Raw genomic sequence first — 27,643 nt, forward strand, 5'->3', positions numbered from 1 at the left:
TTTTTGTTTTCATTTCCTTAACTGGTCACATATCTGCTATCTTATTAGGAGAGCCCATCTTCTGCTGTGAGGAGAGTCAGTTTCCTGCCACATGCAGAACTCCATAAACCTGAATGTTCTATTGTGAAGCTAACCCTTGGCTTTCTTCTCGCACAGGAATCTAGCACCAGAGCACTTACAGAGATGCACCATGCACCTACCACACTGTTTGTGGTGAGAGGTCTCTTCCTGGCAATTATAAAAGGAGGCCAGGCCTTTTTACGGAGTTTGGCTTCCTGTGATGTAGACACGTCAGCCTGCTCTGCTGTTTTCTTTTAGTTTTTCAAGCATGTATGCCTTCCTTGAACAAATAGTGTGAGGTCCTAGGAACTGAATGTGTAAGCTGTGGTTCCCAACCTCAGGAGGCTCAGAGAACAGTCAGGAAGCCAGACTGAGACAACAGGAAACTAAGATTCAAGGAGTACAAAGGTGTGATGGGCAAGTCCATAGAGTGCTCATGGCTCAGAGAGGAAGATGAGAGTGTCTGAGGATGACTTTCTACATTTCAAGCCCAAACTGAGGGTGATTTTTTTTTTTTTTTTGAGATTTGCTGAAAATGGGAGATAGGCATGGGCTGGAATTCAGTTCTCGTCACTCTAAAGCCATTGCTCAGCTCGTCATAACTTTTGGCTGTTCTTTACATCACTTTCTGCCTTGTCTCACTTTTTTTTAGGCATATTTTCCTGCTCAGAACAGCATGGTTTCCTCGAACACGTCTTTCATTATGACTCGCACCAGCTTGAAGAAAAAATTCTTCAGCTGCTGTGTGCTCATCTTTCTCCTGTTTGCGATCATCTGTGTGTGGAAGGAAAAGAAGAAAGGGAATTACTATGAGTTCTTTAAACTGCAGAACAAGGAATTCCAGGTGTTGCAGGGCCTGGAGAAACTGGCCGTGAGCTCTAGTTCCCAACCTGTGTCCTCCAGCAGCACCCACAACCCCCAGAGGAGCAGCCAGGTGCTCGGTGGGCCCAAGGCCAAGTTGAAGGCTGCCTTCCAGGTGTGGGACAAGGACAGCTCCTCCAAAAACCTTATCCCCAGGCTGCAAACTATCCGGAAGAATTATCTGAGCATGAACAAGTACAAAGTGACGTACAAGGGGCCAGGGCCTGGGGTCAAGTTCAGTGCAGAGGCCCTGCTTTGCCACCTCCGGGACCACGTGAACATTTCAATGATAGAGACCACAGATTTTCCCTTCAACACCTCTGATTGGGAGGGTTACCTGCCTCAGGAGGACATTAGGACCAAGGCTGGGCCGTGGGGCAGGTGTGCTGTTGTCTCTTCAGCAGGATCTCTGAAGTCCTCCCGGCTGGGTCGAGAAATAGGTGGGTTCTGCCGTGTGGAGACTGTTATCTGAGTGGCCAGTGCTCGTTTGGACCATCTGGGCATGTGGACAGGAGTGGGGACTAGCAGTCCCAGTATGGCTCATGGACTGGTGGAGCAGTCCAGTCGGTGTTCCTCAGATGTGCTTTATGAGTCAGAGGTGGCAAGGGGGCAGTAGAGAGAATGGGGATCCAGTCTTCCAGCAGCTTTGTTAATTCGAATAGCTCTATTTTGATCCATCTTAAATACTGGTGTCCTACAGAAAATTTTGTTTGAAAAGAAAGTTCCTTTGCTACCAAGAAGTAAAACACTGCATTAACATTTAAAAATATTTAAAGCATAGATCTCTACTTTATCTTCAGATCCTGAGATTCTATAATTTACTGATTAATTAGCAACTAATTATCTCTTTTGGCCTCAATGACCTAACTAATTTTTAGTTTTTCTTTTTGAAAGGAATTAATTGGGGATTCTGGACCAACTTCAGGAGGTTCACAAATCCCTAAAATCGTATGAAACACATGTGCTGTTTCAGTGTGTTTAATGTGTGTATTTGTATAATTCAGCATGCATTTTTCCAAAGAGAGAGTCCATAGCTTTCAGTTGTATCTCAAAGGGGTCTGTGACCCCCAAAATGGTTAAAAATCACTGATGAGAATATATAAATTTTCTTTTCCTGAAATTTTTCATAGTTAATAAAGATAGACAAATTAGGAGTTTGGGTTAACATATACACTATATGAAAGAGATAACAAGAACCTGCTGTATAACATAGGAAACTATTCTCAATATTTTATAATAACCTATAAGGGAAAAGAATTTGAAAAAAATTAAATGTATATACATATATATATTTCATGGGCTTCCCAGGTGGTGCTATTGGTAAAGAACCCACCTACCAGTACAGGAGGAATAAGAGACGGGTTTGATCCCTGGGTTGGGAAGATCCCCTGGAGGAGGAAATGGCAACCTACTTCGGTATTCTTGCCTAGAGAATCCCTTGGACAGAGGAGCCTGGTGGGCTATGGTCCATAGGGTCACACAGAGTTGTACATGACTGAAGTGATGTAGCATGCATATATATGTATATGGTGTGTGTGTGTATGTATATGATGCACTGAGCAATATGCCTGAAGCTGATGTAACATCGTAAATCAGCTATACTTCAGAGGCTCAAGAGGGAGGGGATATATATATGTATATAATTATGACTGATTTGTGCTGTTGCACGGCAGAGACCAACACAACATTGTAAAGCAATTATCCTCTAATAAAAAAATAAAAAAAACTATACTTCAACAGAAATAAACTTAAAAAAGTAGAAAGTTTATCCAGATTTGTAAACATGTATACATCACAGAGCTATGGATTTGCTTAATGCTCCTTAGTTCGATTGTTCTGAGAGAATGTGTTTTCCATGATTGTGAAATGAATCAGGCTAAAGAAAGCAAAGCACAGGAAGCCTAGCTCTTCTGTCAGGCCCTGGAAGGTACTGGAGCAGGTGAGGTCATATGTCTCCTTTTTTATTTCCTTCATATGACTGCCAGGAAAAATGGTCTGAAACCGAGCACAGGCTCTCAAAGGAAGAAAAGTAGACCCAAATTAGATTCTCTAGAGCAGAAAGAAGTGATGAGATCATCTTTTATACTTCCCCAAATGGGCAGCACTTAGGAATAAAAGCTGCCAAGATAACCAACCCCACCCCAACTTTTGCTTTTGCTTTTCTTGGTTTCTTTTGGACTTCGTTTTCTAGAAGCTAAATGTAATTGGTTTTTATTTCATCTATAATGGAACTAGATTTCCCCTTCCCCAATTTTTCTCTTTAATGGTAATGTTTAGAATATTCCAGGTGTTAGCTGATCCTCTTCTTCAAGTCATCATTGCCTGCCTGGCTGGAATTGTGTTGAAGTTTCAGGTAGAACCTAATACTTTCATGAATTGGAACTACAATCTTTATTTTTATGTACTTCATAAAACATTGGAGGGGTTTAACTAAACTTCAAAATAATCTTTTTCTATAGACTGCAGTTATCATTTCAAATATGTGATTCCATGGAAGGACTTTGATCCTGAGATCTAACAAAAATCGTGTGCTAGACTTCAAATGTTCTGCCTTTTATTGGGTATTTCCTTTGGGCATTTAGTCTAACAAATACTTTAAGAAATTAATTCATGTATTCTTTTATTCCCTCATGGATTCATCAACAATACCAAATGGGAACTTAGAATACAAAGAGGAAAGTGCGAGGAAAGGCCTTTTGTTTAAGGCCTCTGAGCTTGCCAGGCCCACAGCCTTCCCATCACACCTGGAATTTGTCCAGCTTATTCCCAACTGTTGAACATATCAGATAGTTTCAAATTGTTTGCTCTTAAAAATAGTACTGCTAATGAGTTTTTTGTGAAGATAACTTAAGTGACTACTACTACTGCTGCTAAGTCACTTCAGTCGTGTCCAACTCTGTGCGACCCCATAGATGGCAGCCCACCAGGCTCCGCTGTCCCTGGGATTCTCCAGGCAAGAATACTGGAGTGGGTTGCCATTTCCTTCTCCAGTGCATGAAAGGGAAAAGTGAAAGTGAAGTCGCTCAGTCGTGTCCGACTGTTAGCGACCCCATGGACTGCAGCCTACCGGGCTCCTCCGTCCATGGGATTTTCCAGTCAAGAGTACTGGAGTGGGGTGCCATTGCCTTCTCCTAAGTGACTACTACTGCCCTGCAAAGGGGAAATATCCTCAGGAGTGGGGCTAGAAGACCAAAGTAACATATGTTTTAGGGCTCTTTTTCTGGTGCATTACAAAACTGTTTATCAGAGGAACTGTAACAATGCGTTGTGTCTCTGGCAGTCCCACAAATCAACCAATGGTGGGCATAGTCATTTTTAATTGTTTTTGATACATACACATGTAAAGTATCTTAGATTTGTTTGAATATTCATTTCAAGCAGTAGCACACTTAACAAATATTATAACTAATAGGAGTAACACGTACGGTGCACCTGCTGTGTGAGTAACAAGCCTTGCTCTTAATCCTCCCAGTAATCCTACGAGGTAGGTACAATTATTGTCCCCATTTTACTGACGAGCTAAGTGTTAACACTCAGAAAGCTTACACAGCCGGTTGATAGTAGACTGGGACTTGACACTGCGGTGTTTGACTCCAAGGCCCCCACACTTAGCCTAACTTCTTCTTTTGTGCCCCATGGTGGTTGTAATTTTATAATAATGAATGACTCCCTTATCAGGTTAAAATAATCACTTCATATTCTTCCTGATTTTTTTCTCCTAGAAGAGAGGAGAAGAGCATTCTGAGACAAAAATAAGAAACAAAGGCTGCATGGAAAAAAAAAGTACGGAGCATGTTTAAGCATCACAAATAATCCTGTTTGGCTGGGAGGTAGGGTCTCACAGGGTGAAGAGGGCTGAGAAATGAGGTTGGAAGGGTAGTCAGGGATCAATTCTTAGAGGAAGTTGACCGTCATAATAAGGACTTTGAATTTGATTCTTTAAGCCATGGAGAGGCCTAGAAGGTTTTGAGCAAGCAAGTTATGGGATCATGTGTGTTTCAGAGAGGTTTCATATGTCTCTGAGTCTCCTTGTCTCAGGGGATTGCAATCTAATCTCTTTGCTGTTAGGGACTATTGCCACATCCAATGAGAAGTGCCAGGCCTGGTGAGCAGTGGTAGTGGTGGCGGGAAGAAAAGATCTGACTTGAGAGGCATGGTGAGGTAGAAGAGACAGAACTTGGTTCTAATTAGACATGACGTTGAGTGAGTGATAGAAGCCAGGGTCTCTGGCCTGGGAACAGGCTATATTATATCACCAGGGAGCATTCTTCTGGAGGAAGACAGGTTCCATTTTGGATGTTCTAAGTCTGAAGTGTTTGTGGGTATCTATGCAGTTGGGTATTTGCTTCCAGGGAAGTGTAAGGGTGGGAGATTAAGAATCATTTGTTTCAAGGTGATAGTTGTAATCCAGAAAAGAAGACTGATGAGAAAACCTAAAGCAAAGTTTACATTTGAAGGGCAAGAAATAACAGGGACAAGCAAAAAAAAAAAAAAAGAAAAAATCAGAAGGACCAGTAAGAAGGGCTGAAGTGAAGCAGGTATGTACTACATGATGGAAGGCAAAAGTGGGTAGAGTTTGGGCATATTTTGGGGCAGATGGTGTTCCTAGACAAGGTGATGACTGGGAAGACACCTTGGATATTGAGTAGCTCAGATAGCATGATTGTTTATATCAGGGCTCAGCAAATTTTCCCTATAAGGGCCAGATAGCAAATATTTTTGGTTTTGAAGACATCAACCACATGCATGCATGCATGCTCATTTGCTCAATCATGTCTGACTCTTTGTGACCCCATGGACTGTAGACTGCCAGGCTCCTCTATCCATGGGATCCTCCAGGCAAGAATACTGGAGTGCGTTGCCATTCCCTTCTCCAGGGAATCTTCCTGACCTAGGGATCGAACCCGTGTCTCCTGCATTGCAGGCGGATTCTTTACCATCTGAAAATCAACCCCAGATAGTAATAAATGAATGTATCTGGTTATGTTCCAATGAAACTTTATTTACAAAGATGAGACAGGTCAGATTTGCTCTGTGGGTCATAGTTTGCCAACCCTGATCTGTATCATATCTGGTTTTCCTAGTCAGAATCAGAATGTGGTCTTCCATACATGGTTATATGATTCATTAAGCTCATTGGAAAATACAAAAAAATATTTGGGCCAAGTAGTGATAAAATTTCTTTCACCATAATTTCTAGCTATTTGGAGTTATTATACCTGGACACAGTAGATTTTGATGTATTTATGAATTTACTGACAAACTGATTCTGTTGAATTTTCTAAGCATGTAGTGTGTCACATGCATATCATTGTGTATTTCTTCCTTTTCTAATTTGCATCTTTTTCTGTGTTCTAATTCTAAGTTAAAGAGAAGTGGATCCCCTTGTTTTCTACAGCCTTCCTCCTTCAAGACTTATTTGCTGGGAGCCCAGTAGCTGTGGATTTTTCCTGGTGATTTCCTGGAGACCTATTTGAGACAAAGTTTTTTAGTCTTCAATAGCAATAGCAAAGGACAGTTTGGCAAATAAGAATCCAATCCCTTTTTTTTTTTTAATAAATTTATTTATTTTAGTTGGGGGCTAATTACTTTACAATATTGTAATAGTTTCTGCCATACATTGACATGAATCAGCCATGGGTTTACATGTGTTCCCCTTCCTGGACCCCCCACCCACCTCCCTCCCCATCCCATCCCTCTGGGTCATCCCATTGCCCCGGCCCTGAGCCCTTGTCTCATGCATCGAACATGGAATGGTGTTCTGTTTCACATATGATAATATACATGTTTCAATGCTATTCTCCCAGAATGTCCCACCCTCACCTTCTCCCTCAGAGTCTATAAAATTGTTCTATGCATCTGTGTCTCTTATTCTGTCTCGCATATAGGGTTATCGTTACCATCTTTCAAATTCCATATATATGCATTAGTATACTGTATTGTTGTTTTTCTTTCTGGCTTACTTCACACTGTATAATGGGCTCCAGTTTCATCCATCTCAGTAGAACCGATTCAAATGCATTTTTTTAATGGCTGAGTAATATTCCATTGTGTATATGTACCACAGCTTCCTTATCCATTCGTCTGCTGATGGACATCTAGGTTGCTTCCATGTCCTGGCTATTGTAAACAGTGCTGCGATGAACATTGGGGTACACGCGCCTCTTTCAATTCTGGTTTCCTCGGTGTATATGCCCAGCAGTGGGATTGCTGGGTCATATGGCAGTTCTATTCCCAGTTTTTTAAGGAATCTCCACACTGTTCTCCATAGTGGCTGTACTAGTTTGCATTCCCACCAACAGTGTAAGAGGGTTCTCTTTTCTCCACACCCTCTCCAGCATTTATCGCTTGTAGACTTTTGGATAGCAGCCATTCTGACTGGTGTGAAATGATACCTCATTGTGGTTTTGATTTGCATTTCTCTAATAATGAGTGATGTTGAGCATCTTTTCATGTGTTTGTTAGCCATCTGTATGTCTTCTTTGGAGAAATGTCTGTTTAGTTCTTTGGCCCATTTTTTGATTGGGTCGTTTATTTTTCTGGAATTGAGCTGCAGGAGTTGCTTGTATATTTTTGAGATTAATTGTTTGTCTGTTGCTTCATTTGCTATTATTTTCTCCCATTCTGAAGGCTGTCTTTTCACCTTGCTTATAGTTTCCTTTGTTGTGCAAAAGCTTTTAATTTTAATTAGGTCCCATTTGTTTATTTTTGCTTTTATTTCCAATATTCTGGGAGGTGGGTCATGGAGGATCCTGGTGTGATTTATGTCGGAGAGTGTTTTGCCTATGTTTTCCTCTAGGAGTTTTATAGTTTCTGGTCTTACGTTTAGATCTTTAATCCATTTTGAGTTTATTTTTGTGTACGGTGTTAGGAAGTGTTCTAGTTTCATTCTTTTACAAGTGGTTGACCAGTTTTCCCAGCACCACTTGTTAAAGAGATTGTCTTTTCTCCATTGTATATTCTTGCCTCCTTTGTCGAAGATAAGGTGTCCATATGTGCGTGGGTTTATCTCTGGGCTTTCTATTTTGTTCCATTGATCTATATTTCTATCTTTGTGCCAGTACCATACTGTCTTGATGACTGTGGCTTTGTAGTAGAGCCTGAAGTCAGGCAGGTTGATTCCTCCAGTTCCATTCTTCTTCCTCAAGATTGCTTTGGCTATTCGAGGTTTCTTATATTTCCATACAAATTGTGAGATGATTTGTTCTAGTTCTGTGAAAAATACCATTGGTAGCTTGATAGGGATTGCATTGAATCTATAGATTGCTTTGGGTAGTATACTCATTTTCACTATATTAATTCTTCCAATCCATGAACACGGTATATTTCTCCATCTGTTTGTGTCCTCTTTGATTTCTTTCATCAGTGTTTTATAGTTTTCTATATATAAGTCTTTTGTTTCTTTAGGTAGATATATTCCTAAGTATTTTACTCTTTTTGTTGCAATGGTGAATGGTATTGTTTCCTTAATTTCTCTTCCTGTTTTCTCATTATTGGAGTATAGGAATGCAAGGGATTTCTGTGTGTTAATTTTATATCCTGCAACTTTACTATATTCATTGATCAACTCTAGTAATTTTCTAGTAGAGTCTTTAGGGTTTTCTATGTAGAGGATCATGTCATCTGCAAACAGTGAGAGTTTTACTTCTTCTTTTCCTATCTGTATTCCTTTTATTTCTTTTTCAGCTCTGATTGCTGTGGCCAAAACTTCCAAAACTATGTTGAATAGTAGTGGTGAAAGTGGGCATCCTTGCCTTGTTCCTGACTTTAGGGGAAATGCTTTCAATTTTTCACCATTGAGGATAATGTTTGCTGTGGGTTTGTCATATATAGCTTTTATTATGTTGAGATATGTTCCTTCTATTCCTGCTTTCTGGAGGGTTTTTATCATAAATGGATGCTGAATTTTGTCAAAGGCTTTTTCTGCATCTATTGAGATAACCATATGGTTTTTTTCTTTCAATTTGTTAATGTGGTGTATTACATTGATTGATTTGCGGATGTTAAAAAAACCTTGCATTCCTGGGATAAAGCCCACTTGGTCATGATGTATGATCTTTTTAATATGATGTTGGATTCTGTTTGCTATAATTTTATTAAGGATTTTTGCATCTATGTTCATCAGTGATATTGGCCTGTAGTTTTCCTTTTTTGTGACATCTTTGTCTGGTTTTGGAATTAGGGTGATGGTGGCCTCATAGAATGAGTTTGGAAGTTTACCATCTTCTGCAATTTTCTGGAAGAGTTCCAGTAGGATAGGTGTTAGCTCTGCTCTAAATTTTTGGTAGAATTCCGCTGTGAAGCCGTCTGGTCCTGGGCTTTTGTTTGCTGGAAGATTTCTGATTACAGTTTCGATTTCCGTGCTTGTGATGGGTCTGTTAAGATCTTCTATTTCTTCCTGGTTCAGTTTTGGAAAGTTATACTTTTCTAAGAATTTGTCCATTTCTTCCAAGTTGTCCATTTTATTGGCATATAGCTGTTGGTAGTAGTCTCTTATGATCCTTTGTATTTCTGTGGAGTCTGTTGTGATCTCTCCATTTTCATTTCTAATTTTGTTGATCTGATTCTTCTCCCTTTGTTTCTTGATGAGTCTGGCTAATGGCTTGTCAATTTTGTTTATCTTCTCGAAAAACCAGCTTTTAGTTTTGTTGATTTTTGCTATGGCCTCTTTTGTTTCTTTTGCATTTATTTCTGCCCTAATTTTTAAGATTGCTTTCCTTCTACTGACCCTGGGGTTTTTCATTTCTTCCTTCTCTAGTTGCTTTAGGTGTAGAGTTAGTTGATTTATTTGATTTTTTTCTTGTTTCTTGAGGTACGCCTGTATTGCTATGAACCTTCCCCTTAGTATTGCTTTTACAGTGTCCCATAGGTTTTGGGTTGTTGTGTTTTCATTTTCATTCGTTTCTATGCATAATTTTATTTCTTTTTTGATTTCTTCTGTGATTTGTTGGTTATTCAGAAGCGTGTTGTTTAGCCTCCATATGTTGGAATTTTTAATAGTTTTTTTCCTGTAATTGAGGTCTAATCTTACTGCATTGTGGTCAGAGAAGATGGCTGGGATGATTTCAATATTTTTGAATTTACCAAGGCTAGATTTATGGCCCAGGATGTGATCTATCCTGGAGAAAGTTCCATGTGCACTTGAGAAAAAGGTAAAATTGATTGTTTTGGAGTGGAACGTCCTGTAAATATCAATTAAATCTAATTTGTCTATTGTATCATTTAAAGTTTGTGTTTCCTTGTTAATTTTCTGTTTAGTTGATCTACCCATATGCGTGAGTGGAGTATTAAAGTCTCCCACTATTATTGTGTTATTGTTAATTTCCCCTTTCATACTTGTTAGTATTTGCTTTATATATTGTGGTGCTCCTATGTTGGGTGCATATATATTTATGATTGTTACGTCTTCTTCTTGGATTGATCCTTTGATCTTTATGTAGTGTCCTTCTTTGTCCCTTTTCACATCCTTTATTTTAAAGTCTATTTTATCTGAAATGAGTATTGCGACTCGTGCTTTCTTTTGGTCTCCGTTTGCATGAAATATGTTTTTCCATCCCTTCACTTTCAGCCTGTGTGTGTCCCTAGTTTTGAGGTGGGTCTCTTGTAGACAGCATATATAGGGGTCTTGTTTTTGTATCCATTCAGCAAGCCTTTGTCTTTTGGTTGGGGCATTCAACCCATTTACATTTAAGGTAATTATTGATAAGTATGATCCCGTTGCCATTTACTTTGTTGTTTTGAGTTCGTGTTGAAACATCCTTTCTGTGTTTCCTGTTTAGAGAAGATCCTTTAGCATTTGTTGGAGAGCTGGTTTGGTGGTGCTGAATTCCCTCAGCTCTTGCTTGTCTGTAAAGCTTTTGAATTCTCCTTCATATCTGAATGAGATCCTTGCTGGGTACAGTAATCTGGGTTGTAGATTATTCTCTTTCATTACTTTAAGTATGTCCTGCCATTCCCTTCTAGCCTGAAGGGTTTCTATTGAAAGATCAGCTGTTATCCTTATGGGGATCCCCTTGTGTGTTATTTGTTGTTTTTCCCTTGCTGCTTTTAATATTTGTTCTTTGTGTTTTTGATCTTTGTTAATTTGATTACTATGTGTCTTGGGGTGTTTCGCCTTGGGTTTATCCTGTTTGGAACTCTCTGGGTTTCTTGGACTTCTGTGACTATTTCTTTCCTCATTTTAGGGAAATTTTCAACTATTATCTCCTCGAGTATTTTTTCATGGCCTTTCCTTTTATCTTCTTCTTCTGGGACTCCTATGATTCGAATGTTGGGGCGTTTCATATTGTCCCAGAGGTCCCGGAGGTTTTCCTCATTTCTTTTGATTCTTTTTTCTTTTTTCCTCTCTGCTTCGTTTATTTCCATCATTCTATCTTCTACCTCACTTATCCTATCTTCTGCCTCCGATATTCTACTGTTGGTTCCCTCCAGAGTGTCTTTTATCTCCTTTATTTCATTATTCATTCTATATTGACTCCTTTTTATTTCTTCTAAGTCCTTGATAAACATTTCTTGCATCTTCTCAATCCTTGTCTCCAGGCTATTTATCTGTAACTCCATTTTGCTTTCAAGATTTTGGATCATTTTTATTATCATTATTCTAAATTCTTTTTCAGATAGATTCCCTATCTCCTCCTCTTTTGTTTGGCTTTGTGGGCATTTCTCCTTTTCCTTTACTTGCTGAGTATTTCTCTGCCTTTTCATCTTGTTTAGATTGCTGTGTTAGGCGTGGCCCTTCTGTATTCTGGTAGTATGAAGTTCCTCTTTGTTGTGGAGGTTCCTCACTGCGGTTGGGGTTGGACAGGTGGCTTGTCAAGGCTTCCTGGTTGGGGGAGCTTGTGTCGGTGTTCTGGTGGGTGGAGCTGGATTTCTGCTCTCTAGAGTGCAATGGAGTGACCAGTATTAATTTTTGAGATGTCTATGGACTTGGTGTGCCTCTGGGCAGCCTGTATGTTGATGCTCAGGTCTATGTTCCTGCGTTGCTGGAGAATTTGCGTGGTATGTCTTGCTCTGGAACTTATTGGCTCTTGGGTGGAGCTTGGTTTCAGTGTATATATGGAGGCTATTGGATGGTCCCTTATTAATTAATGTTTCCCCTGGCTTTCAGTCTTATTCTTGCAGTAGCCTCAAGACTTCTCCTTCCATACAGCCTCAATAATAAAACTTTTAGGTTAATGGTGAAAAGATTCTCCACAGTGAGGGATACCCAGAAAGGTTCACTGAGTTACATGGAGAGATGAGGTGGGGTGGAGGGTTGAGGTGACCAGGAGGGGAAGAGAGGAATTCAAATGTGGAGAGAGCAATCTAGCCAGTAAGCACTTCCCTCTGTGCTTTCCAGTTTGGAACCCTCAGAGTGGTTCACAGAGATACATAGAGAGGGGGGAGGAAGGTAATAGAGGTGAGCATGAGTAGAAAGGGAGGAATCAAGAGGGGAGAGAGAGATCTGGGCAGTATCCTGTTCCTGAAGTGTTCTCCGGTACCCAGAACACCCTCAGAGATTCACAGAATTGGGTTGAGAAGAGAAGGAGGAGGGTGGGAGATAGAGGTTCCCTGGGGGAGAAGAAAGAGCATCAATAGGGGGAGAGAGTAATCAGGCCAGTGATCACACTCCTGAGTAAAAATGGGTCCTAAAGATTGGGTTCTTAAATGTACAAAATTGATATCAAATATGTAAAACAAAGATTAAAAATCTAGAGTAGAGGTTAGACTCTTATAAAACTTACAATATAAAAAAAAGAAAAAAGGAAACAGTGTAAAAAGAAAAAAAAACAGTAAAACAGTAAAAAAAGTAAAACAGGAAAAAAAAATTAAAAAAAGAAAACACAAAAGGTATATATGTAGCGTTCAGTAGTTTGCTTCAAAAATAGGGTTTTTTTTTTTTGCAAGTTAATAGTGGGTTATGAAAATGAAAGTTAAAGGTGTAATAGAGGACTTGAAGAAAAAGGAAAGAGAAAAAAAATTTTTTTAATTTAAAAAAAAAATTAAAAAAAAAAAAAAATAGTAAAAAAATATATATCCCGGACTTTCTCTGGAGCTGTTGTGAGCCGTGTGGGATCTGCTCAGTTTCAGATAGATCCTTATTCCTGCTTATACTTTTCAAGATCTATAGGTCCTTTTCAATGCAGTCGGTATTAACTACAGGGATTTTAATCTGTTGGCCTGTCCCTTCCAAAGCGCTTCCCTCTGTTTATTTGGCTTCTGTTTGGAGATCTCTTCAGTATCTAATTTCCGCCCTGCAACAAAGCGGTGGAGGTGATCTCTTTAGGTTCGCTTGTTCAATCGTGCTGTGGGGAGGAAGGAACACTGCAAATCTGGCATGTGTGTGGTAAGCTCGCAGTGTCTGGGCCGCACTGGGTTCGCCCCCGTTCACGGCGTGTGTGCTTTCCCCGTCTACCCTGCTCAGGCTTCAGGTTACTCGGCCGGGGAGCGGGCCCTGAGCTGCGTGCACTTCCCAGGTCTAAGCCGCTCAGGTTCAGGCTCCCGGTTACTCCACAAAGGCGCAGACTCGGTTTCGCCCGCGGCTTGTGCCGTTCCCGGTGGGAGCTGCTCAGGCGGCCAGGAGTTTGGCGAGCGCGCTCTCCCCTGTTGGGGCGGTGCGGCTTATCACCTCCCTGGTCCCCGCCTCGGTTTACGGGCGCGCCCGGCTCCGGTGTGCTTTGTGTCGGTTCTGGGGAGCTGGTCTCTGGCTGCGACCCTCCCGGCGGCTGTCGACCCTCCGGGATCTCAGGCAGTCTTTGCTTAGAAACTGGGAGCCTGTTTGCAGTTTGGTAGGGGGTGCCCTCTCTGGAGCCGAGTTTGCCCCTTTCCGGCTCTGGCGGGCCCCGCCTGCCCGCTGTGTCTGGCGGGGGATGGGGCGGTCTGCAGCCGGCTAGCTCTCCTCTGGTATCGCTCAGTCCTTTGTTCTGTGAGCGGGCCGGCAGTGCCTTAGAGTTGGGCTTTTCGCGGGATAGTTCTCTCTCTCTGGCTGTCCCACAGTTTAGGTTACTATCTCACGTTAGCTAGCTCCCTCAGATTGCCCTCGGGGCACTTGGGCCCGGTCCTTACCCTAGGCAGTGCCGCCCGCTCCTCTCCGTTCAGCCCCCACTTGCTGGTGGCGGATGATGCGAGCGTCTGGGGTTCTTTGCTGGGAGTTGCTTTAGGCACGTAATCTGTGGATTTTATTTATTTTTTCCTCCCAATTACGTTGCCCTCCGAGATAAGAAATCCTCCCCCACACCCGCCGGTGAGAGGGTTTCCTGGTGCTTGGAAATTCCTCCTCTTTTACGACTCCCTCCCCGGGATGGGTCTCCGTCCCTAACTCTTTTGTCTCTCTTTTTATCTTTTATAATTTCTCCTACCTCTCTTGAAGATAATGCGCTGTCTTTGTGGAAGCCTGACGTCCTCTGCCAGCCTTCAGAAGTAGTTTTGTGAAGTTTGGTCAGCGTTCAGATGTTCTTTCGATAAATTTGTGGAGGAGAGAGTGGTCTCCCCGTCCTATTCCTCCGCCATCTTAGCCCCGCCTCTCCAATCCCTTTTTTTATGAGCTTAAATTGAGTGGTTTGTTTTAAAGTTTTCTTCTTGGATTTTTTTTTTAATCTTAGAATAAAATTCAAACTTCATACCTTCATACCACAGCCTGCGTGATTTGCTTTCTGCCAACCTCTTCCACTGCATCTTTTATTTGTTCTTTCCCTCACTCACTTGTTCCCAGTTAAGTCCTTACCCTCCTTAGGGTCTTGAAACTGCTGTGTCCTCTGGCTGGAATTTACTTTCCTGGGCCCTTCCTATATATATGTATATTTTTTTTCAGATTCTTTTCCATTATAGGTTACTATTTTGTGCCACAGTACTAATCATAATCTGTAGTTATCTTGAATATAGGTTGTTGTGCTTATTTATTGTCTTTCTCTTTACAGTGAATTTCAAGGTCTCTTAAGGGCAAGGACCTTGATTTCTTGCTCACAACCGTTGTCTCCAGTGCCAGGCAGAGAGTAGGTGCTTAATCAGTATTTATTGAAGGAACAAAAACATTTTCCTTTCTCATGGTCAGCCAAGGACTATCCCAAGCCTCCTGTGCTGGATGTTCTCTATCTGCCCCTCCAAATCCACTCTCCACCCTTTCCTGGGGAGTAGAAATGTGGACTCTGTCACCTGGTCGTTCTTGCCCTTTTGGCTTTCATTTGGAACTAGACAGTGGAAGCGGGCTTCCCAGGTGGCGCTAGTGGTAAAGAATCTGCCTGCAAAGCAGGAGATACAAGAGATGTGGGTTCAATCCCTGGGTTGGGAAGATCCCCTGGAGAAGAGCATGACAGCCCACTCCAGTATTCTTGACTGGGAAATCCCATGGACAGAGGAGCCTCGTGGGCTATAATAGTCCAATGGGCTGCAGAGAGTTGGACACGACTGAACAACTAAGCGTACAGATAGTGGAAACACTGGCACAAACCTGAGACTAAGAAGAAGGAGAGTGAGGCGGAGTACCTGTCTCCTCTCCCCCTCCCGTCCCATCTCTCCTTTTAGAGTGAGTGCAGACTGCTTCTCTTCCTTGAGTAAAAGTTTCAGTTCCTTTCAGGTTCTCTGAGTCCTGCTTGCTTCCTTTTCCTTCCAGGCCTGGAGGTCAGAGGAGAGGAGGAAAGAGAGGTTGTGGTAATGATTCCCTCTGAGGTTCCCACCAGGTGGCCTTCCTGCTGCCTTCAGTGTAGCAGTGGGGTTCCCTGCTGTATCCAACCCCAGGGTATGGTCCCATTCCTTGTTTGATTTCTACCTCATTAAACTCCACTCACAACTCTGTAAATAGTCCTTTTATTTGACTCTCAATGATTGCATTTGAGCTTGCCATTGTTATCTACTGGGACTCTCAGATTAATAATTTATTCACCTGTGAAATGGGCAAGTTGACCAAGTGAAGTTTCTAATGCATCAGCATTTCTAGCATGGTTACTGCTGGTTACTTTTGAAACCAGGGGTTAATTTCAGCAAAACTGATTGCAATCTGAGTTGTGTAAAGATAAGCTTACTGCTGCATTTGCAGTTCTCTGTGCCTGTCCTGTTATCTGATAATGTCTAGACTATGAACATCTTATGTAACTTTTTAAAAAATTTATTTTTAGTTGGAGGATAATTGCTTTACAATGTTGTATTGGTTTCTATTGTAAAAGAACGTGAATCAGCTTTTTTATACATATATGTCCTTCCTTTTGTGCTTCTGTCCCATCCCCACCCCTCACCCCACCCATCTAGATTGTTACACTGGGCTGAGTTCCCTGTGTTATACAGCTAGCTAGCTATTTTACACATAGTTGTGTATATATATGCCGATGTAACTTTTAAACCATTTTGATAAAATTTTTTTCCCTAGGATTGAGGATAGGGTTGTTTTTGTGAATGAGGTATCTAGATTGCTGAGGTGTAGAAATACAAAAAGAGGGAGGCTTTCATCTGTTAATTCTGTGGATATTCTCCTTTAGACACTCTTATATTGAGCCAAAATCCACTCCTACCCTTCTTCTCCTAATGCCACCTTTGTGCACGAAGAACCATCCAAAATCAACCCCTCACGGAAAGAAATGGAACAGAGGTTTGGGCTGACCTCTAAATCCTGTGCAGATTTCAGTGGTGAGCGGAAGCTTGTTTGATCACGTAAGCTTGAAAGGAGCTCTCATAGGATCAGAGAGGCTCCAGGTTAAAATGGATCTTAGACGTCATCAGTTCCTTCCCCCATCAGATTGGTCATTGCAGGTAGAGAATCTTCTCCAAGTCTTCCAAACACTGCTTGAACAGCTATAAGGACAGAGAATGAAAGCCGGGGAGTGAGTAGATTTTTAAAAAGATGGTCTATTTGATCTTGGCTGGATTTAAGATTTTGTTCCTTACAAAGAGCTTTTTTTTAAAAAAAAAAAAAAATAGAAAATATGGGGTTTAGTTTAGCTCTATGACTTCTCGTTCCATCTCTTCCAGCATCCAGTTTGTGACCCCTGCAGGGGCTCGGATTCCTAAAGGGAACACGTAGGGAGCTGTCTCGCATGTCACAGTGTGCTGCTGTCACGTGCTATGCCCAGCCGGCTTTTCAGAGTGCCATGGGGATACTCTGCACTTATGGGTTAAGCCAAGCTTATGGTAGGATCTTTGATTTTCTGATAAGAACAGAAGTATGACCTACTGGTAATACCAAGAGAATGTCTGGTTTGTTCCTTTGGTAACTGGAATAGTGATTCACTGGGAGTAATGCACTGGCCCTGTCCACGTTGCCCCTGTGCCCAGGTGCACTGGCATCATTGAATGGGTTTCAGGAACACCAACGTACAGACTTCTTTAGCCTTCACAGTGGCTGGGCAGACAACTGGTGATCTCTGTCTGTGAACCTGACCTGACTGTGCTATACAAATACGGTCACTGTCCCCTGTGTACCACGAGGACATAAAGATTGGGAAGTGTTATTCCCTTGCCCTCCTCTTCCTTCTGCCCTCTCTCCCTCCAGACCTTCTCTCTCTTCTCATATTGCTGATGTTCACACCATCATCACTGCTGATGTATTGTTTCCTTGTGGTTTCTAGATGATCACGATGCAGTCCTGAGGTTTAATGGGGCACCCACAGTCAAATTCCAACAAGACGTGGGCACGAAAACCACCATTCGTCTGGTAAACTCTCAGGTAAAATTTCTTCTGTGCAGAAATACATCCTTCCACAAACATGGGTGGTGCTGAGTAGAGTGCAGCCATCAGTACAGAGACTCTGCAGGTAGCCTGTCTGCCATCGAAACCAGCTCTGCCTATTGTGAGCTAAAGAGTCGTGCATACGTTACTCCTGTCTCTCTGAAGAAGGGAGAATGACAGTGCCTCCACAGGGTTGTTGTGAGGAAGGAGTGAGAAGATCCACACAAAGCACACAGTGGCTGGCACTTATGTGTCAATGTTATCTACTCTGATATTTAAGTGTGCAGAACTGAGGTGGGTGTGGAGGGTACATTGGTGAGTGAATCAGACTCAGCCCTGCTCTCATGTAACTTACAGTCCAGTAGTCATACAGACAAATAGAAAGTTACAACAGATAACTACAAGGAAGAGGGTCAAGGTGCCACCAGAACCCAGAAAGGGGAGTTGTCCCTAGACAGGGAAGTCAGGAATAGCATGGAGGTGTCTTCACTGTGCAGGAGGAGTAAGGCGTCATGGTGAGAAGTGTGGGAAGAGGCAATGGCCTGAGGAAGGTCCTGTGTGGAAGGGGACGGGGGCACCAGGATCCAGGAAGAGGTGAGAGTCTCAGGGGGTGTGGTGGGGGACATGTAGAGGGGGACAAGGCTGAAGATAAGAAGGAGCTTGGCCACGGTGCTTGTCTTCTTCTTTGATACATGCCTACACTTGGATTTTGTAAACATCCCTGGCTTCCATTGATCACTGCAGTGGATGCAGTGGGTACAGTGGGTCCAGTGGATGGCGAAACACATTTAAGAGGCTCTTGCAATCGTGTGGACTAGAAATGCTGGCAGTTGTACCAGAGTGGACATGCAAGTGACTGTGAGAAATGATGGATTTGAGAGCTATTCCATGTGTGCAGATGACAGGCTCTGTGGGGTTGAGTGTGAGAGGTGAAGGGAGGAGGCCACAGATGCACTTGGGCTTCTAGCTTGTATAACTGGCCAGCTAGAATACTTGGAGATGTTTTAGGTTGTGAGAGGCTTGATCAGAGAGGGGGCAGAGATAAAAAAAAATATATCTTCTGGATATGATTGATCTGCTGCTGCTGCTGCTGCTGCTAAGTTGCTTCAGTCGTGTCCGACTCTGTGTGACCCCACAGACGGCAGCCCACCAGGCTCCGCCATCCCTGGGATTCTCCAGGCAAGAATACTGGAGTGGGTTGCCATTTCCTTCTCCAGTGCATGAAAGGGAAAAGTGAAAGTGAAGTCGCTCAGTCGTGTCCGACTCTTAGCGACCCCATGGACTATAGCCTACGAGGCTCCTCCGTCCATGGGCTTTTCCAGGCAAGAGTACTGGAGTGGGGTGCCATTGCCTTCTCCGATGATTGATCTGAGCTGCCTTTTATGTATCTATGGAGAGAGGTCAAGTTGTGCAAATGAGATTGGAGGTAAATGGGAAGGTTTGGACCGCAGATGAGGATTTGTAAATCATCTCTATGTGGCAACAAACAGTAGGACCAAATGAGAGCATTGGAGAGAGTGTAAAGAAAAGAAAAGTCCATGCAGAAGCTTTGGGCAATGAGAACAGTAAGAAAGAGGTCAGCACCATTAGATTCTGCTTCAGGGCCAATTTAGATGAAGATTAAAAAGCATCATTCTCTCCTTAGCAAAATGGAGGCCACTGTTGGCCTCAGAATAGCTAGGTGATGAAGGGAGAGTGATAAAGCCAGAAGCCAGACTGGAGTATGTGGAGAAGTGAGATGGGTTGAGGGTGGCAAATAATGGAGAGTTCCTTCAAGAATTCTGGTTCTGAAGGGCAGAGAGAAATAGAGCAATAGTTGTAGAGAGAGTTGAGGGTTCCAGGCCTTGTTTTTGTTCTTTTCATGTTTTAGATTAGAGAGAATTGAGCATGTTTAAAAATCAGTGGAAAGACAGTCACAAAAGGACAAATACTGTATGCTTCCACATACATGTGGTCCCTGGAGTAGTCAAACTCGAGACAGGAAGTAGAATGGTGGTTGCCAGGGCCTGGCAGGAAAGAGGAATTGTTGTTTAATGGATATAGAGTTCCAGTTTGGGAAGATGAAAAAATTCTAGAGATGGATGGTGGTACAAACCCAGGTTGTACAACAGTATGAATGTACTTAATGCCACTGAGCTGTATACTCAAAAATGCTCGAAAGAGTATATCTTCAGTCAGTTCAGTTATTCAGTCATGTCTGACTTTTTGTGACTCCATGGACTGCAGCACACCAGGCTTCCCTGTCTATCACCAACTCCCAGAGCTTGCTCAAACACATGTCCATCGAGTCGGTGATGCCATCCAATCATCTCATCCTTTGTCATCCCCTTCTCCTCCTGCCTTCAATCTTTCCTAGCATCAGGGTCTTTTCCAATGAGTCAGTTCTTTGCATCAGGTGGCCAAAGTATTGGAGCCTCAGCTTCAGCATCAGTTCTTCCAATGGATATTCAGGGTTGATTTCCTTTAGGATTGACTGGTTTGATCTTGCAGTCCATGTTTCTCTCAAGAGTCTTCTCCAACACCAGAGTTCAAAAGCATCAATTCTTTGGCACTCAGCTGTCTTTATGGTCCAATTCTTACATCCATACATGACTACTAGAAAAACCATAGCTTTAACTATATGGACCTTTGTTGGCAAAGTAATATCTCTGCTTTTTAATATGCTGTCTAGGTTGGTCACAGCTTTTCTTCTTATGTTACATATATTTTATCACATACACACAAATTCAAGTCAATGAGGAAAAAACCAGTTGATCCAGAAATTGAATATACTAAAAAGAGGTGATAAATGAAGTCGATGGGAGGAGTGGTTGGTCCAAAACCTAGCGGAGGATTAACCCCAGCAAGAGCAGGTCAGAAAGGAAGAAGGACTGGAGAGGGGGAGTAGCTGGAGGCAGTCTGTAGTGGAAAGCTGAAGGGGCTTCTGTTTTCTCTGCAAACTTAGAGAAAAGGAGGCATTTTGTAGGGAGGTGAGGGGAAGAGAGGTTTTAGTAGAGGAGGTTTGAGCCAAGAAGATTTGAAATTGTCAATGAGGATGGAGTAAGCCAGAGGAATGGAGCAGGATCTCTAGGCAACTGACCACTTTGAGGTTGGGGAGCGTGGGTTCAGAGAGAAATTCAGTTGTGTTTGCTCATAGGTGGTATGACCCACAGGTCAGCAGGCAGCTGCATGTGAGGAAGCATGGAGAAGGCCTGAAAATTCTCTTGGATTTGGAAGGTTACCCCATTCTTGGGCATCTCTTCTAGGTGTTGGAAAGTTGCTCAGTCATGCCTGACTCTTTGTAACTTCATAGACTATACAGTCCATGGAATTCTCCAGGCCAGAATACTGGAGTGGGTAGCCTTTCCCTTCTCCAGGGGATCTTTGCAACCCAGGGATTGAACCCAGGTCTCCTGTGTTGCAGTTGGATTCTTTACCAGCTGAGCCACCAGGGAAGTCCTCTAGGTGTTTAGTGATGAATTGAACCTCAGTCCTCAAAGATTCTGAAATTTTAATTTCTAGCAATTGCTCTCCTGGGTATATATGCAAAGAAAACCAAAACAATGCTGTGAGAAAATACATGCACCCCAGTGTTCACTGCAGCACTATTTACAGCAGCCAAGACAGGGAGGCAGCCTACATGTCCCGTGACAGAGAAATGAATTAAGAAGACGTGGTATATATACAATTGAATATTACACCATCATAAAAAAGAAGGAAATTTTGCTATTTGCAACAACATGGATGGGCTTGGAGGGTATTATGCTAAGTGAAATAAGTCACACAGAGAAAGACAAATACTGTATGATATCACTTATACGTGGAATCTAAAAAATAAAACAAGTGACTATAACAACAACAAAACAGACTCACAATATGGAGAGCTAGTGGTTACCAGTGGGGAGAGGGAAGTGGGACAGGGGCTTAAGAGGTAGAAACTACTAGGTACAAAATAAAAAGCTACAAGGATATATTATATAGCGCAGGGAATATAGCCACCATTTTATAGTAACTTTAAACATAGTTGCTATGCTGTGATTGAAACCGTATATAATATTGTTTATCAACTATACCTCAATAAAAGAAAATAAATAAAGCCAAGGTAAGTTTGCTTGGGAATTACGAGATAGACCTTGATCAGATTTCTCCCTCAGCACTTCCTGCGTGAGTGACTTAGGCAAGTTGCTTTTTCTTTCTGAGCCTCAGTTCCCTTATTTGTAATGGGGAGTAAGAAAAGTTACCGTTCGGGGTCTTTGTAGGATCCAGTGAGACTGCTTAGTGTGGAGCAGGTCACTCGGAGGCCCGCATTCTGCAGTGAGGACTCAAAAAAGGGTGGCTGTGGTCACTAATACAGAGTGAAGCCCTGCCCATGTCTGCTGGGCAGTCTCCGTGTCCTCTCATTTCCTAGGCTAGTGGGTTTCTTGGCTTCTAGTAGGGATGCCAGCCAGCTTGGGGTTGCTTCAGAGGTGCCCAGCAGAAGGGAAAAAGTTAAAAGATAATTTTCAGGAAAAAGTAAACTCATGACTCTCATAGAGATAGTGTCTGTTTTATTGATATGAGGAGGGAACCAGGCACATGTTATAACTGCTTCAGAGAAAAAGTCCAAACAGTACCAAAATTTAAATAAAGGGAAAAAAAAAAACCATCATTTTTTTTTTTTTTTTTCTTTTTTCCCATGAGGTAGGCAGGAAGAAGAGGGAATCTAACTGAAATTCTACTGGGCAAGGTTGAATAAGCATGTCTGTAGTTTGCTACAACTTACTAAGAGCTGTAAGACAGCTCCTCTGTGGTCAGAATCTGATAAAGAAAAAGGGTGTGCTGCAGACCATGCATAGTTTTCCTCTGAGGTACAGCATTTGTCCTGCACTTCTGGATCGCTGTGTTCCCTCTGCCAGGGCTGAGAAACGGGTGGCTGACTTCCCAGGGTGCCCTGTCTACTCTTAACAAAAGCCTTTCCCGTCCTCCTCAGACACGCAGACCCTACTTCCTGTCCTGCTGTAAGTGGCAGTAAACATCCAGGCTGTTCCTTTAGCACTGGTCACAGGTAGCTGCGTGACCTCACTCCTTGTGATACTGACACGTGACTGATGCCCTTCTGTTATTGTCCTTTCTCATCTGGCTTTCCTAGGAAGCTGGCAGTCAGTCTCCTTTACCTTTTGTCTGGGTTGGTTATCTCAGCTGTTTTGTGTCTGCTTCTGAGCAAACTGAGTCCCCATGTCACACACAGACAGCACCCGGCACCCCACAGTTCCTGGGGGCATAGCTGTGAGCTGTGGGCTTGGTAAATTATGCCTTTGAGCAGCTCATTCTCTTCCCAGAGGGAGAGCTCCTCTGGATGGCAGCTGGGCCCAGGTTTGTTTGCTCAGCACCCAGCCTCCTCACCTGCAGAGGACAGACTTTTGTGCATCTGGCCTGCGACAAGGCCATGGAAAACAAAGAGGTGGTTCCTTACTGAGAAGATGGCTTTTTATGAGAGAATGGTGTCACACTGTGAAGTTTCAGTAGATCTATTCGGGCGAGTATATGCCAGGTATTGTTATGAGATTCAACAGGAAAGCTATAGATAGCTAAATGTGAGTCTTTAAATAGATTCAACTGTGACTATAAGTGTAAAGGTTTTGTGAGACTGAGCTGAGCCCCTGCTGGGCCCAGTGGCTTCCTCAGAGACACTTGTACAGGTTGGGGAAGAGAAAGCCATGCACAGGGGGACATATGCCAACTGGACTTCACCCAGGGCATTTCCAGATCACTTATCTTGAGATATGAGGTAGTGCCACTTACAACTACTTCCATTGTCTAAGGGCCATATTTGTCTTATCATAGTTGATCTTCATGATAATCCTATGAGGTGTGGTCACCAAACACCATTTTACATGAGGACACTAGCTTCAAAGAGTCGAAGTGAGTTGCTCAGGTTGGGTAGGAAATGAGCAGTTGAGGTGCATGGGATCTAGGTTTGTTTGCTGGTGGTATTTTAACTCCCCTGAACTTTGTTTAAGCTTTTCTAGGTCGTTGGTATTTTTCAGAGCCAGAGAAGGAGATCGACTTGATGATATTGGACTCAGGGTACTTTCTTACTCCAAACCTCTGAGTCATAAGTGGTTTTCAACCTGTCAAAGCTTCCCTTGGTCTTCTTTTCCTCGTGTAGCTCATCTGTTGTGCTGTGTGGCCAGCTACCCCGATTCCATTCAGTCAATCAAATAAGTTCCAGCAAGATCCTGTCTAGTGTGAGGGAAGAGCAGAAGAAAACAGTGCTCATAAGGATTTCCCTTTGGATGAAGAGAAAAAGACACCCCACCCCAACATGCTGTTATTGTTGTTCAGTTGCTACGTCATGTCCAACTCTTTGTGATACCATGGACTGCAGCACACCAGGCTTCTCTATCCTTCACTATCTCTCAGAATTTGCTCAAACTCATGTCCATTGAGTCGGTGATGCCATCCAACTGTCTCATCCTCTGATGGCCCCTCTCCTTCTGCCCTCAATCTTTTCCAGCATCAGCGTGTTTTCCAATGAGTTGGCTCTTCACATCAAGGTGGCCAAAGCATTAGAGATTCAGCTTCAGCATCAGTCCTTCTAGTGAATATTCAGGGTTGATTTCTTTTAGGATTGACTTGTTTGATCTGTGCCATCCAAGGGACTCTCAAGAGTCTTCTCCAACACATACGCACACAAGACCAGTAAAGGTGAAGTGCAAAAACAGAGTATATTCTTTTTCTATGAGTCTGACTATTTTTAGATACCTCATATAAATGGAATCATGCAGTTTTATTTCTGTCAGTATAACGTCCTTCAGGTTCATCCATATTGTCATATTTGGTACAATTTCCTTTTTTTCTTTTTTTTGAAGCTAATATTCTATAGAAACAGACTGTTAAGTGGTGGTTTCCAGGGGCTGAGGTGAGGGGCAGGTAGGGAATTGCTATTCAGTGGATATAAAGTTTCAATTGTGCAAGATTAAAAAGTTTTAGAGATCTGCTGTACATTGTGTCTATAGTTAATAATACTGTATTTTGCACTTAACAATTTGTTAAGAGGGTAGATCTCAATTTTGTGTTCTTACTGCAATGAAAAACAGAAGGGTATACTCCAGTGTGGGGCTGCTAGTTTAGACAAGGCAAATCTTTGGCATGGAGTTCTTTATGTGTGGGCATTACTGAATTGAGAAGGGGACATTCAAAACCTGTATTTAATTTGTGGAAAATAGTTATGTTTAAAATAACCTCTATCTGACACACACCCCATTTCAGCTCAGTTACTACCTACAACTAGTGCTTACACCTCATTCAACCTTAAAAAATTTTTGTCTACACTTTGAGGTCATTTGCTAGGAATTTTTGCATCTATGTTCATAAGGGATGTAAGTTTGTAACTTTCCTTTCTTATAACATCTGTCAGTGTTTTTGATATCAGAGTAATGCTGCCATTGTAGAGTAAGTTGGGAATTGTTCCTTCAAAAATTTTCTGGAAGGGTTTGTGTAGAATTAGTATTTCTTGACTGGTAGAATTCACTAGTAAAGTAAGCTGGGCCTAGAATTTACCTTGTGGGAAAGTTTTTAGCTACAAATTCAGTTTCTTTAACAGACACATAATAGTTGGTTATTCATGTTACTTGTTTCTTCTTGACTTCTTGAGTCTTGATAGTCTATATCTTTCAATAAATTTGTTCATTTCTTCTAAGTTATTGACTTTGTTAGCATAAAGTTGCTGATAATATTCCCTCATTATCCTTCTAATATCTGTGGAATCAGATGTGATGTCTGAGGTGACATGACATCCTTCAAGGTGAATCAAATAGTATTGGAAATCCTAGAGCTAAAAATGACTTTGGAGATCAAGTAGCCATTCATTTATTCCAGAATGAGTTATTGATCACCTGCTCCATGCCAGACTTTGTGAACAGAGCTAGAACTCAGCCGCCAACAACAGCAGAACAGAAACAGACACACTCCCTGCCCTTGTGAAGCCCAGCATCTTGCTTGATCATTTCATTTTAAAAATGAGATAACTGAGGCCTGAGAAGAAAAGGTGACCAGTACAGGTGCACATAGGGCAATGGCAGGCCATGTAGACTGAAGCCTTCCTAACACCTGGCCTAGGACTCTTTCCTGGTTCTCTGATAACACCTTCTAAGTCCATATTTTCTCACTCCCATCAACTTATTTATCTAACTCATTTATTACCTAGCTCTCCCTTTAGGGGAGGAGGCATTTTGGTCTGTTTTGTTCACAGATGCCCAGTGCCCAATGCCCAACTGCCAGAATAGTGCTGATTACATATCTACATTACATAGTAGATGTGCAAGAAATATTTGTCTAGTGAAATATAGTCCAGGGAACCTTCTCATTCAATGGATTGCGTCCAAACTTCCTCCAATTTATTTTTTTTTTTGAACTTTTTATTTGGAAAAACTTGAAAACCTCTAGAAAAGTTGCAATAATATGATGAATACAAAGAATGCCTATATACCATTTATCTAGATTCACTTATTATTATCTTTTCATTTTACCCCATTGCTGTATCATATGCCCTATCTATCTTTCATAATATCTTCTTTTTTTTTTTCATTTGAGAGTGCTAGTGGTAAAGAATTCACCTGCCAATGCAGGAGACATGAGATGCAGGTTTGATCCCTGGGTCGGGAAGATCCCCTGGAGAATGTAATGGCAACCCACTCCAGTATGCTTTTGCTTGGAAAATCCCGTGGACAGAGGAGCCTGGCGGGCTACAGTCCATGGGTTGCAAAGAGTCAGACACAACTAAAGCAACTTACCATGTGTACATCACAGACATTAATTCCTAAATATTTATTACAGACTGAAAGTTTACAGCTGCCTCCCCAAATTTGTATGTTGAAACCCTAACCTCCAGTATGATAGTATTTGGAGGTGGGGCCTTTGGGAGAGAAATATGTTTAGATGAGGTCCTGAGGGTGGGGGCCCCATGATGAAGGGATTAGGATCCTTATACGTAGAGGGAGACCAGAGCTTGCTTGCTCTCTGCCACGTGAGGACACAGTGAGAAGGTGGCTCTCATCAGTAACCAAATCTGCTGGCACCTTGACCTTGGACTTCTCAGCCTCCAGAACTATGAGAGATCAATATCTTTTGATCTCTACCATACCCAGTCTATGGTATTTTGTTATAGTAGCTGGAGCAGATTTTTGTTGTTGTTACTGAGAAGTAGAGTGCTGCTGGAACATATACCTATGTGCGAGTGGGTTTAGAACTGGGTAACTGATAGAAGCTGGAGAAGTTTTGAAGTGCTTGCTAGAAATACAGACAGCAGGATATTCTGGTGAGGACTCAGGAAGAAAAGAGGAGAGGTGGAGAGAAAGCTTCTATCTTTTTGGAGAAGACAAAATAATCAGGAATAGAATGTTGGCAGAAATACAGATGATAAAGGCCATTCTGGTGTGGTCTCATATGGAAATAACATGAGGAACATGTCATTTAACAGTGGAGACAAAGTGATCCTTGTTGTAAACAACTTATTTGAACTGTGTTCTAATGTTTGTGGAAGGTAGAACTTGTGAGTGAAGAAACTGGATATCTAACCGAGGCAAGCTTTAGAAATTGTCTTAGGGAATGTGTTGGGAGGAGTGGCTTGATTCCTCATGACTGCTTTTATTATAGTAAAATATGAAAGGAGAGAAATGAATTGAAGAAGGAATTATTTAGCAAAAAGGAAACAACTTAAGATTTGGAAAATTCTCAGCCTATCTGTATATTGCAAAAAAATGAGAAAGCTTGTTCTGACAAAAACACTAAGGGGATGGCCCAAGAAGCATTTGATTTAAAAGGTCAATTTGAGAGTGAACCACAGGCCTAATCAGCCACCCCAGCAGAAATACTGCTAGTTTGAACTAAAGACAAGATGAAGGTAGGCTGTCAAATTTAGATTCTATGGGACCAACTAGAGAGTTCTTTGCCTGCAAACAGATACCATTCTTCAAGACAAGGGATCCCAGTGGTGATTCAGAGACCATCAGGGCTGCTTCCTTGGTTCCAAAGGGGAGGGGGGATTGTCTTGACTTCAATAGGCCAGATGGCAGCTGCCCAGGGCCTTGGGGGAGTGACCCCTGCCCAGCAGAGCCACGCAGGTGGGAC

The 27,643-nt window shown here is 42.2% G+C and overlaps 1 protein-coding gene and 1 long non-coding RNA gene across 13 annotated transcripts in view; one reads left to right on the plus strand and one right to left on the minus strand.

Annotated features, from left to right (window-relative positions):
- Positions 1–27,643, plus strand: part of ST6GAL1 (ST6 beta-galactoside alpha-2,6-sialyltransferase 1) — a 114,433-nt gene that overhangs the window by 68,817 nt on the left and 17,973 nt on the right. For 8 of the 12 annotated variants that reach the window (XM_081535368.1, XM_081535381.1, XM_081535351.1 and 5 more), the window contains 2 exons: positions 713–1,361; positions 17,454–17,551. In XM_081535368.1, the coding sequence (XP_081391494.1) occupies positions 737–1,361; positions 17,454–17,551 (723 nt within the window). In that variant the 5' untranslated portion in view covers positions 713–736. Of the gene's footprint in view, positions 1–712; positions 1,362–4,643; positions 4,705–16,906; positions 17,017–17,453; positions 17,552–27,643 lie in introns of those variants that run through there. The other 4 variants (XM_081535394.1, XM_081535398.1, XM_081535408.1 and 1 more) reach the window with 3 other exon arrangements.
- LOC145524050 (uncharacterized) lies at positions 765–3,829 on the minus strand. Its single transcript, XR_014067098.1, has 2 exons — positions 2,330–3,829; positions 765–2,118 (listed from the first exon to the last, which is right to left on the minus strand). It is a non-coding gene; the product is annotated as an uncharacterized LOC145524050 (long non-coding RNA).

This window comes from Giraffa tippelskirchi, chromosome 2, assembly GCF_054371585.1.
Source record: "Giraffa tippelskirchi isolate mGirTip1 chromosome 2, T2T-mGirTip1v1.2.pri, whole genome shotgun sequence".
Taxonomy (NCBI): domain Eukaryota; kingdom Metazoa; phylum Chordata; class Mammalia; order Artiodactyla; family Giraffidae; genus Giraffa; species Giraffa tippelskirchi.